General features: G+C 35.4%; 1 protein-coding gene across 10 annotated transcripts in view; it reads left to right on the forward strand.

The window, feature by feature from the left end:
• FER1L5 (fer-1 like family member 5) overlaps positions 1-13,275 on the forward strand; it is a 363,329-nt gene that overhangs the window by 250,969 nt on the left and 99,085 nt on the right. For all 10 annotated transcript variants that reach the window (XR_004539782.1, XM_033947691.1, XM_033947688.1 and 7 more), the window contains one exon: positions 272-297. Coding sequence is in view for 9 of the 10 variants with exons in the window: in XM_033947691.1 (XP_033803582.1) it covers positions 272-297 (26 nt within the window). In the remaining variant the exon portion in view is untranslated. The remainder of the gene's footprint in view (positions 1-271; positions 298-13,275) is intronic.

The raw sequence follows: 13,275 nt of genomic DNA on the forward strand, positions 1-13,275 counted from the left end.
TGCAAAGATTTGCAATAAGCCAAGTAAGGAATTAAAATAGTCTGAGCAACAGTTCTAAAGTTCATAGGGCTTAGTGATGATCTTATAGCTCTTAAGCAATACAAATTAAGGATTTCTTTGTAAACTCATTAATCAGAAATTCAAAAGACAAGTTTGAATCTTGAATTATGCTTAAAACTCTAGATTTCAATTTTAAGTAATTCACCTGATGATAAAATAACCCCAGTAAATGTTGTTGCATGGTCTTTAGTTTTTCTTCTTTTTTTTCCAGTTACTTCAAGCATCCAAATGCTAAAGGTGAGGAATGAAAGCATCTGTTGATTCTACTTCATCTTACGTAGATAAGTACTTATCCACACCGACCAACCCATAGCACGGAACCCCTTATTCCATATATGGCATTAGCAATATCTATCCAGGGAGATCATCATGTATTTCATTTTTGATTTGAGTCTATAAATTGCTTTTCTAAAGTGAGGCTGAGGTGGGATAACAAACTTAAAACATAGCATACAATATCAAAGCAATAATAATAATGAAGGGATAGGATAGTTGTTAGAACAACAGGCTGAGAGCTAAGGAAGCTAGAGTTAAAATCCTGCTTCTCCCATTGACATGACGTTGGACAAGTGATATCAAAATCAAACAAACTCTGGCTTTTATAAAAGCTGCAGTAGAAGTTTCTACTGCGGGCCAGCAAGGTACTGTAAATGCTCCAGCGCTCATAGAATTCCTTTGAGCATTTGAACCTTGCCATCCCAAGGTAGAAACATCTAATGTGGCTTTGTGAAAGGGGGCCAAAGACAGTATCATCCAAGGTAACCAGCAGTAATGAGCAATCTTGTTTATTGTAAATCCAACAAATTCAAGTCCTTCATGAAGCATGCAATACTTTTCATATGTGGATGTTTTATGACTATGATGTTGGTTATTGTAGTACATTCGACTTCTTATGTAGACACATTTGCCGAAACACAGTCGTGTCGAGTCTTGCATGCTTTATGAGGACCAATATAGATTGAGTATTGCATGCTATATTTGTTGCATTTACAATAAACAAGACTCATCATTACTGCTGATTATCTTGGATGATACTGTCTTTGGACCTCACTTTCCCTCTCCTTTACTAACATGTAGCGTGGGTTTTAGCGCCGGCAGCAGCAGTAACTGCTCTGACATTCATAGAATTCCTATGAGCGTCAGAGCAGTTACCGCCGCTGCCGGTGCTAAAACCCATGCTACACGTTACTAAAGAAGGGAGTTTGTTTGGTGTCTGTATCTCTGAGGACCTTCTTTGTTTGGGCAAGACATATCAATATCCATTGACTCAGGTATTGCTTGGATTGTAAGCCCTCTAAGGCAGGGGTATATTTACTGCATCTGAATGTTACTCACCCTGAGCTCAGATTTGGAAAGGTAAGTAATCAAATCTCAAATCCAAACAAAATAAAACATAGAACATTCAGTAATGATTAAGACTACTATAGTTTGAGATGTTTTTAAAAGTTTAGGCCTTTACATAAGAACATAAGAATTGCTATACTGGGACAGATTCAAGATCCATCAAGCCCAGTATCCTGTTTCCAACAGTGTCCAACCCAAGTCCCAAGTACCTAGCTAGATCCCAAGTAGTAAAACAGATTGTATGCTGCTTATCCTAAGAATAAACAGTGGATTTCCCCAAGCCATCTCAATAATGGCCTATGGACTTCTCTTTTAGGAAATTATCCAAACTTTTTCTAAACCCCGCTAAGCTAACTGATTTCACCACATTCTCTGGCAACGTTCCAGAGTTTAATTACACATTGTGTGAAGAAATATTTTCTACGGTTCGTTTTAAATCTACCACTTAGTAGCTTCATCACATGTCCCCTGATCTGCATTATGGTAATAACATACATTCATTGACAGTAATGAAGTTGGTACTCCAAAAGGGGTTAACTGGGCAGGAGAGGTTCCTGCCCAGTTAAACCCCACTGAGTTGGCCGGCTGCCAGTATTCAATGGCATTTAACCAGGTATTACCACTGCTAACCTGTCATTCTCTAGCCAATTAAGTTAAGGGCAGTCCTGGGGTGGAGGTTGAGTGGAGCCAGCACTTTGATGATTAGAGTAGGATTACCATATTTTGTGATGGAAAAAAAACCAAAAACGTGACCTTTAAAAAAGCAGGCAGTGAGTTCCATATAAGGGGATTTGTTACCAAAAACAATATGTTACAGCGTGTATTGATTACTTTCAGCGAGGGAACTGTCAATAGATTCTGAAAAGAGGTTTTTAATAAACGAGATAAAGTGTGTAGTATGAGAAGCTTATCAATGAAACTGGGAGCATTCGTACTTTGAACTTTAAACGTTATGAGTGCTATTTTATATGTAATTCTATGTGCAATTGGTAACCAGTGGGCCTTTTTCAGAAGAGGGGTGACATGATCAAATTTCCTGGAGTTAGTTATAATCTTGATGGCAGTATTTTGTATTATTTGTAGGTGCTGGAGTTCTTTCAGTGAAATGCCCTTGTATAAATAATTGCTGTAGTCTAGTTTTGATATTACAAGGGAGTGGACCAAGGTATTAAAGGATGTGTGGTCTAGGCAGCTTGCCAGAGAACGGATCATTCGTAATTTAATGAAGCAGGTTTTGACCACAGCACTGATTTGTTCATGAAAATTCAGTTTTTGATCGATTATTACTCCTAATATTTTTACAGATGAGACCATTTTAAGTGGGATATTATAAATGCAAATTGGAAAGCATAGTGAAATGCTGCCTTTCCATGAAAAGAGAAGAGTTTTTGTTTTGAGGATGTTCAGGGCCAACATTTTATCGTTTACCGATATGCTTATGATTCCAAGTTTTTGATTGATATCATCGATTTCTGAGATGTTTGATGGGTCTAAAGGATGGAGAAGCTGAATATCATCAGCATAGGCAAATATAGAAAAGTCAATGGATTGGCACATTGTCAGAAGTGGGGCAAGATAGATATTGAACAAGAGCGGGGATAGAATAGACCCCTAGGGGATTCCGTAATGGTTTATGTAAGTTTCGGATGATGATTCATTAAATACTACTTTAGAAGTGCAGTTGGCAAAGTAGGACCTAAACCAGCTAAGTATCTGATCACTGAAACCCTCAACGGATAGTCTGTTTAGTAAAAGTTGGTGATCTATACTATAATATGTGGCCGATAAGTTAACAGAAACAAGTATGATGGACTGGTGATGATCTAGATAGTATAAGAAGGTAGTTGTAAGGCCAAAGAGTGTTCGGTTGAATGGTGTTTGCGAAACCCGGTTTGGTTGGGGTGTAGAGTTTTTGTTTTTTTCGATAAAGTCAGATATTTGATTAAAGACCACCCTTTCGGTTAGTTTTGCCAAAAATGGGATGTTTGCTATTGGCCTATAGTTGGAGCAGTCTGAATGACCAGACTTTGAATCCTTGATGATGGGACGAATCGTTGAATGTTTCCAGGTATTGGGGATAGTAGCAGTTGTTAAACTGTTAATGATAAATTTGTGGGGGCGTGGCTTGGGAGTGCACGAGGATGGTCGGGTAGGGCAGAGGCTCTGTACATACAGACATTAATGACATAAAATACTGAAATAAAATTTTCATTTTAACGGAAGAAACGAAGGAAAATACAACGTGATGGCTTCAGGAAAACAAAACAAGTCTGAAATGGGGATTTCTAATACCGGCAGTGTTAAGAGATCTAAGCCAGAGCTGGCAACATCCTCAAAGTGTCCGTTGTCAAGAGAGAAAAGTGACATCGATTTTTGGAAAGAAATACAAGAGATAAAAGAAATTCTTCTAAAAAACGCCAAAAAGCTGGATGAAATACAGGAAGAAGTAATGACTTTAAATAAAAGAACAGAAGTGCTGGAGATTAAAACAACAAAAATGGAAATGAGAATGGACAGTTTTGAAGCAGAAAAAAGGCAATATAAACTGGACAGAGAAAAAAATCTTTACACTCACCAGGGAAGTCGAGGATTGCCAGAATCGCATGAGACGGAGTAATTTGAGACTTTTGGGCGTACCGGAAGGGGTGGAGAAAAATAATCCGGTTTCATTTGTGGAAAATTTTTTGATGAAAGTCCTGCCCCTCAAATCCAATTACCCGATAGAAGTTGAACGTGCACATCGCATACCAATGAAAAGATTGGATACTTTAAAAGGTCCTCGCCCCATAATTTTCAAGTTGCTAAGACACCAGCAAGTTTTAGAGGTGTTAAGAATGGCTAAAGAACATGCAAATTTAAAATGTCAGGATGCCAAAGTCCACATCGTTCCTGATTTCGCTAAAACAACGGCAGATAAAAGGAAAAAATTTCTAGACATGAGGCCGAAGTTAAGAGACATCGGAGCTAGATTTGGCCTGATATACCCTGCGATTATGAAAATAACTATTGACAATAAAACTATGAGCTTTGATGAACCTGTGAAGTTGGAAATGTTTTTAAATCAAAGGGACAAAAATAGAACCCTAAATCGAGGAGGTACACGAACAAGATAACAAATAAAGAACCTCCCTCACCCCAAGAAGTCTCCAAAGATTAGGGGAAAGAGATGAAGTCCAACTCCAAAATAAGTAAAAATAAGGAGAAATCTATGAGTTAAGAGTATTAAACGGACAAGCCCTCAGTCACACAGCAACCTCTGGAATCTCCAGGGAAAAGCTGTCGCGGATTTACACCCAGAAAGGTGTTAACTGCGAAACATCCCCGGGCTTGCTCCGGATAATATTTCTAGTGCCTAAATAGTGCAAATGTGCAATGTGTGAAAAACTCAAATGAAAAAAACACACATTATCAAAATGAAGAAGGAATTCATCTCTACCCCTAAGCTGGGGGCCAAGCTGGAAAGTTAGTGTCCAAATCCAACCAAACTCAAAAATACACAGCCTGAAAGAACTTAGCTTCTCCGTGTGTAGTGGAGGTGATGATCCACAAGCAGTAAGCAAAGTAAATGTCCAACGGACTCCGTTTCGGGGGTGAACGCCCCCTTCCTCAGGAACCGCACTGCTCAATGACTCTCAAGTTCATAAGTAAAGCAGGAAAGAAATGGCACTGGTCTGGAGAGGACGCCCTCTTTTTAACTCGCAAAAACAGAAACAGGTGGAATAAAATAGTCAGGTGACCAAGCACCTGACCAAGAAAACTTGCAAAGAGACTCGAAACAAATCCATTAAGGAACAAATCCTTTAAGGATTTGTTTCGAGTCTCTTTGCAAGTTTTCTTGGTCAGGTGCTTGGTCACCTGACTATTTTATTCCACCTGTTTCTGTTTTTGCGAGTTAAAAAGAGGGCGTCCTCTCCAGACCAGTGCCATTTCTTTCCTGCTTTACTTATGAACTTGAGAGTCATTGAGCAGTGCGGTTCCTGAGGAAGGGGGCGTTCACCCCCGAAACGGAGTCCGTTGGACGTTTACTTTGCTTACTGCTTGTGGATCATCACCTCCACTACACACGGAAAAGCTAAGTTCTTTCAGGCTGTGTATTTTTGAGTTTGGTTGGATTTGGACACTAACTTTCCAGCTTGGCCCCCAGCTTAGGGGTAGAGATGAATTCCTTCTTCATTTTGATAATGTGTGTTTTTTTCATTTGAGTTTTTCACACATTGCACATTTGCACTATTTAGGCACTAGAAATATTATCCGGAGCAAGCCCGGGGATGTTTCGCAGTTAACACCTTTCTGGGTGTAAATCCGCGACAGCTTTTCCCTGGAGATTCCAGAGGTTGCTGTGTGACTGAGGGCTTGTCCGTTTAATACTCTTAACTCATAGATTTCTCCTTATTTTTACTTAGTTTGGAGTTGGACTTCATCTCTTTCCCCTAATCTTTGGAGACTTCTTGGGGTGAGGGAGGTTCTTTATTTGTTATTTAAATCAAAGGGAGCAGCCGATGTCAATTTAATTTGACTTATTCACTTCCAGGAGTTGGAGTTGATTCTTCTTGGTTTTTATTTGATTTTATTTGTTATTCATCTTTAATATATTTGAGAATCTGCTAACTGACAGTTTGGCTCTGTTTATTTTGAATGGAAACTGTGAAATGGAATGCTGATGAAAAAGGCAGTTTGTTTCTCTGTGAGCATTTAATATCTCTTTCTCAAAGGATGACTTTAAAGTTGAAATGAATTGATCCTTTGCTGTTACATATCTTAATAAGATATTAGAATATCTGATATATGTTATTTACAATATATTCATGAAGATAAGATATTAATATACAGAGCTTATAGTGGCAGATTTAGATCATAGGTTATGATGAGTTAATGGAGGTTTTGATAAAAATTAAATACAAAAGATTTCAGTTAGCAAAGATTTTCAAGGGACTCTAGTTTAAGGTTTAGTAGGCTTCTTTGAGAATATTTAAAGGGAATATATGTATTTAAAAATAAATAATAACAATAATTAAAAAAAAAAAAAAAAAGGAAAATATATTATTAATGCTTAATTTTCATTTATAGGTTTCTTACAAGTCTGATACTTTTAGCAGACATATAGAGTTTCACATTCTTTATTATCATTTATAATATGAGTGGAAGATCTTTATTTAGTTTCTTATTTTGATTTTTTAATATTTTGAGAATATTACATAAATTATTTATAAAAATACATATGATTATTACATACAATATTGTTTTATAATTGAAGTCTGTATAGAGCTTTTAGTTTAGCTTTACTTGGTCTTGTATGTGCAGTTCCAGGTTTTATCAGCCAATATTAAGGGTGGGAGAGGGAGGGATGGGAGGGGGGTTAAAGGGATTTGATAATTGGGGTAGGGATGTTGGATTGGGAGATATAAATGAAGGTGGTGTTTATTCATTTCAAATGATTTCAGTTTTTTGTTCAGATATAATAATTGGAAGAACTTTTGTAAAAATTATTTGGATTGATGGAGATTAAAATTTTTTCACTCAATGTTAATGGCCTTAATCACCCAGTAAAGAGAAAAAAAATGTTAGCATTTTTAAAAAGGCAACAGGCTGATGTGTATTATATTCAAGAGACACATTTATCAGTGGTTGAATCCAAAAAGCTAGAAGATAATTGGGTGAAACACTGTTTTTTCACTCCCGCAATAGGGAAAAAGGCAGGAGTGGCTATATTAGTGAACACAAAATGTTTAGCTTCATTTAAAATGATAGATTTTGATCCTTTAGGGAGATGGATACGAGCGGAAATGAGAATGGGAAATAATACTTTGACTTTATTAAATATCTATGCCCCGAACTCGAATCAAAATGATTTTTTTATTAATATACAAAAATTAATACTCCCACTGGCTGCTTCTAATTTAATAGTAGCTGGAGATTTTAATGCTGTTATGGATCCTTTTTTGGATAAAAAACCAAGCAAAAATATAAAATCATTAGGGTTAGATAATTTGGTGAATACTTGTAATTTGAAAGATATATGGCGTATTCTTCATTTTAATGATCAGGAGTTCTCTTTTTGCTCACCAGTTCATAAATCTTTTTCAAGAATTGATTACATATTGGTATCAAATTCCATAGTGCAACAAGTGACACAAGCTTCCATTGATCCAATTATTTTGTCAGATCATGGAGGAGTGTGGATTACACTTACACTAGATAATAATGAATACAATAGATCATTATGGAGGTTTGATAATACATTGGTTTCAGATTCAACTTTTCTTGAAGAAATTAAGTTAAAAATTTTGGAATTTTTCCAAATAAATACCTCAGCAGATATTAATGCGGAAATCTTATGGGATGCATTTAAAGCTACTATAAGAGGTAATATTATTTCTTATTCTGCGTATATTAAAAAACAACTTATTAAACAATTTTCAGATTTGGAAAAAAGAAATTAAATTGCTGGAATCCAAATTAATAGATGATTGGAATCACGAAAATTTGCAAACTTTATTAAAGAATAAAGGCAAATATAATGAAATTTCTTCAAAAATGGCAAGGAAAGATTTGTTTTCTCTGCAAACCTTGTATTATGGAAAATCTAATAAGGCAGGAAGTTTACTTGCAAATTATCTTAAAGCAAAAAAGAGAAGAATAAAAATAAGTGCAATAAAAGATGAGAAAGGAAATATGCATAATCAAACTAATAACATTTTAAATCAATTTTTGGCTTTTTACAAAGAGTTGTATTCTTCCGAGTCTTCTATTGATAAAGTTCAAAAAGGTATGGAATTTTTAAATCTTCTTGAGGGTCCAAAGCTTCCTGATCATATAAAAAGAAGTTTAGAAGAACCTATATCATTAAAAGAATTAGAAACAGCATTGAAGTCTCTTAGAGTTGGATCCGCTCCAGGTGGGGATGGTTTTACTGTGGAATTCTATAAAACATTTCAAAATTCTTTATTACCCTATTTACTAAATTTATATCAGTTTCAACTTAATAAAGGTTGTATTAAAAGTACTATGGCAGAATCTATGGTGATTGTTTTGCCAAAGCCAAATAAAGATCCAACTATGGTTTCAAATTACAGGCCAATGTCATTAATTAATGTAGATGGAAAATTAATGGCTAAAACACTGGCATTAAGATTGGCAAAGGCTCTTCCTTACATAATTGATGTACATCAAACAGGTTTCATTGCTAACAAACATTCTTCTAACAATACAAGATTGACATTTCATACATTAAATTTAACTAAAATGATGAATGAACCAGCTTTTGCTCTTTCATTAGATGCAGAAAAAGCTTTTGATAGGGTAGAATGGTCATTCATGTATCAGACTTTGGATTGGTTTGGTGTGGGTCCTGGTTTTGTTCAAATGATTAAAACTTTGTATAGCTCCCCTATGGCAAGATTATACATTAATAATAATTTATCTGAGAGTTTTAAATTACATAGAGGAGTTAGACAAGGATGTCCATTATCTCCTTTGCTGTTTGATATTGTTTTAGAACCCTTATTGATAGCTATTAATCAGACAAAGGGGATACAGGGTATTCCCTTGAAAGAATGGGAATACAAATTATCTGCTTATGCGGATGATATTTTATTATATTTGCGCAATCCAGGTTCAACTATACCATGTTTGTTAGAATTGATTGAAAGATTTGGAATGTTTTCAGGATATAAAATCAATTGGAATAAATCTGAAATTCTTTCGCTTAATGTGCATTGCATAAAATCTATGTTTGATTCATTTCCTTTTGTATGGAAAGAGGATGGATTAAAATATTTAGGAATTTGGATTAAAAATTCAATAGAAGATACAGTAAAAGAAAATGAAAAACTTTTATTAAAAAAGGTTTCGGAATTATGTGAACAATGGAACCCATTACATATATCTTGGTGGGGAAGAGTTCAAACCATAAAAATGATGATATTGCCTGTGGTTTGCTATCAAATGTGTATGATTCCGGTATTTTTTCAGAACTCTTTTTATAAAAAATTGAATGCAATAATTATTAAGTTTGTTTGGCTTGGCAAAACACCTAGAATTGCTTTGGTATCTTTACAGAAATCAATTAAGGAGGGTGGGGTAAATTTCCCAAATTTCTATAGGTATCATCAGGCCTATATTTTACGTCAAGGTATGTATTGGGTCCTCCCAAATCTCATTGAATACACTCCAGATTGGTTATACTTGGAATGGCGACTCCTGTCTCCTTTACATCTTTGTCACATTCTCAGTATCAAGATGCCCAGATTGTATAAAGAAAATAAACTTTTATTAGATACATGGAAAACTCTAAGATATGTAAGTAATTTAACTGAAATTCCTATTAGTAAATCGACAAATCAATCTATATGGCTAAACTCCAAGATTCAGATTGGCGGAACTAAGATTGTCTGGAGGCATTGGTTAAATGCAGGAATACGAACTTTAAATGATGTTATTTCAAATGGAAAGATGCTTGAGTTTACACAATTGCAAAATAAATTTGGACTGAATAAATCACAATTTTATAAATGGTTGCAATTGAAGCAGGCCATTCAGGCAGGATTCCCTGAATGGAAAACTTTAAATTTTCAATACAGCATGGAATTTTTATGCTTCCAGGCAGATTTTCTGGGTCACCAGGCCGCACAGTGGTATAAAGTTATTAGTGAATTGGTTAATAAAAAACCTAAAAATGGTCTTAGGGATATTTGGAGCATTGAGATTAAACATCAAATTTTGGCATCTCAATGGCCACAAATTTGGTCTTGGAGAATAAGATGTACACTGTCAGCATCTATGAGACAAACTTGGTTTTTTCTTTTGCATAGAGCATTTTGGACCCCTGTTAGATTACAAAAATTAAATAGTTCAATGTCTAATAGATGCTGGCATTGTAAGCTTGAAGTAGGGACTTTGGATCATCTTTTATTTTTCTGTCCCTATATATTAGCCTTTTGGAATTCGATCTGGGATCAAATAAATTCTTTATTAGATAATCCTGTAGCATTAACTTATGATACTGTGATATTTGGCATATCTATGAGGAAAAAGAGTCAGATATCGGCAAGTAATAACAAACTTTTATTGATTATGACAGGAGTTGCCATGCAACATATTACTACAAATTGGAAAGATCACACAAGACTTAATTTTAATTTCTGGTGGAATTCACTAAGTCACATATATAGAATGGAACGTTCAATAGCAATACAAAATGGAAATTATAAAAGGTTTAATGAAATATGGGGGCCATTGACATTGTTTTGTAATGAATAAACACCATTTTCTTAACATTATTTATGATTGGAAGGGAAAGGGGAGGGTTTATATAAATGAAAAAAAATAAAAATAAAAATGTAAAAAAGAAATATGACAAAGATTGATTCAATTAAATAATTGTATGGAAAGGGAGGAGGGAAGAAGGGTTTAGATATATATACCTTTGTTATGATCTTGATAGATTTATCAAGTGATGTTAGTAAATCTATGTATTACTTATATTGTGCACTTGCTGAAAGTTTAAAAATGAATAAAGAATTATAAAAAAAAAAAAGATAAATTTGTGTATGAACGGTCCAAAAAAGGAAAAGAAACGTTTTAAAATGAATGGTGGAATGTTCTCATTCTGTGATCCTTTTGTATTGATTGTTTGGAGCAATTGCTGAATGTCATTAATAGTAGGAAGGTTGAATTTAGAACATTTGGAGAGCAATGGTTTATGGTCGTCAATTATTTCTGCTGGTTCTTGTATAGTTTTGACCTTGATCTGATTCCTAATGCTGATTATTTTTTCATGAAAGAAGTCCGCAAGTTCTTAAGCAGAGGAAGGGTTAGTAGGAGGATCAGCTTTTTTTTAATTTAAATATGGTTGAGGATTTGAGAATGGAGAATAGAGCTTCAGTGTTTTTGGCTTTTGTAATGCAATTGTTATGGTATTTTAGTTTGGTTTTGTTTATCATGCTTTTGTAATAGGCCGAGTGTTCTTTATATTTGGAAAAATTTATTGGAGTTTTGTTTCATTGCCATTGTCACTCTAGAGATCTTTGCTGTTTTTTGAGAAGAGCCAACTCAGGGGTGAATCAGGGATTGCTAATTTTTTTTGAAGTAATGGTTTGGCATGTAGATGGTGCTATTTTTTCGAGAAGGTCACAGCATGCTTTTTCCCATTTTTCTGTTAAGTTGTTAAGGGCGGAATCTGAGTTTTCTTCATCTAACTTGAATTTAAAGGCTGCCGAAATTGACGAGATATTAAAGTTGCTGAAATCTCTTTTCAGGATTGTTTTTGGAGGTCATAGTTTTTTTGTGGACTTTAGTTGACAAGAGGTGGTGATAAAGAAGCGATCAGACCAAGGGACTGGTTCTATTTTGGGAGTAGCAAAATAGGGTTCTTGAGAAGCGGAAATAAGACTTATATCATATATATGACAAAGTGCATGGGTGGAATCAAATATGCTGGGCGATAGACTAAGATCAGTTAGAAGATTTAAGAATGTCGAGGTTAAAGGGTTGTTGTGGTCATCAAAATGTACATTAAAATCCCCGAGGATTAATGGGAAGAAATAGAGAGTATAGAAATCGAATAATAAAGACTGAAGAAGAGTCAGAGAGTCACGATTGAATGGTGGAAGAATGTATAGAAGAAGGAAGTCAATGGTGGACTTGGTGTTAACTTTAAATTGTAAAAATTCTATAGGAGATCTTGCAGGTGAGCTTTCAATGCCAGTTATGAGAGAATTTTTGGAGATTACAGCGAGACCACCACCTTTCCTGCCACTGCAATGATTGTAATAAGAGTAGCCCAGTGGGGTGGCGTAAGCTAGATATGCCTCATTACCATAGTTAAGTCAGGTTTTGACAATGCAGAGGAGATCTAGGGAGTTTTAATTAATTGTATCTTTGAGTATGTGATGTTTGCTGTGGATGACAAAGATGAATCAAGGTACCCAGATACCACCCAGATACCTCCCAGATACCTCCCAGATACCTAAATTGCTGTTGCAATGCAACAACCTCACCTGCTAGGGAAATTTCAGAAGGACACAATACCAAGTTCTTTCCACAGGCCAAAAATAATACTTCAGTTTTTGCAACATTCAATTTTAGATGGTTTTGCATTATCCAATCCCGAATGACAGTAAAACAGTCATTCAAATATGAGACCGCTTCATCCTGCAACTTTTCAACAGGAATCAGAAATTGAATATCGTCCGCATAAAGATAAAACCTAACTCCTAACGTACACGGTGCCTTACACAATGGGAGCAGGTAAATATTAAACAAAACCGCTGACAGTGCGAATCCCTGAGGAACCCCGCACTGCAAGGAGGACCAATCTGACCTCTTCCTATTTGCCTCAACGCAAAAAGAATGATCTTCCAAAAAAGATTTAAACTACAGCAAGAATTTCCCTGAAATTCCCAACGCTCATAATCTTGCTAATAAAATTTGATGATTAATCATATCAAATGCAGTGGAAACATCTAAGAACACCATAAAATATGATGTCCCGTGATTTAACCTGCTCCGTATAGTATCCAGTACAGAAAGGAGAAGAAGTTTGGTAGTGTTTCGGCCGAAATCCAAACTGCTGACCATTCAAAATATCACACCTATCCAAAAAAGCTTGCAGCTGCTGTAGCACAGTTTTCTCAAGGACCTTAGCCAGAAAACCTAAAGATGAGATAGTCTGAAAATGTTCCAATTCATTTCCCAACATACAAGACTTCAATAGAGAATATACTATCTTTTTTAATAAAGATGGAATGAAACCTTCATCCAACGACTTCGAAACAATACAGAAAATCGCATGAGAGATTGAATCCAACAAGGCGACAATAACATCAGGAGGACACGGATCGAGGGAACATGCTGACCTATTCAACCCTTGTA

This window comes from Geotrypetes seraphini, chromosome 6 (genome assembly GCF_902459505.1).
Source record: "Geotrypetes seraphini chromosome 6, aGeoSer1.1, whole genome shotgun sequence".
Taxonomy (NCBI): Eukaryota; Metazoa; Chordata; class Amphibia; order Gymnophiona; family Dermophiidae; genus Geotrypetes; species Geotrypetes seraphini.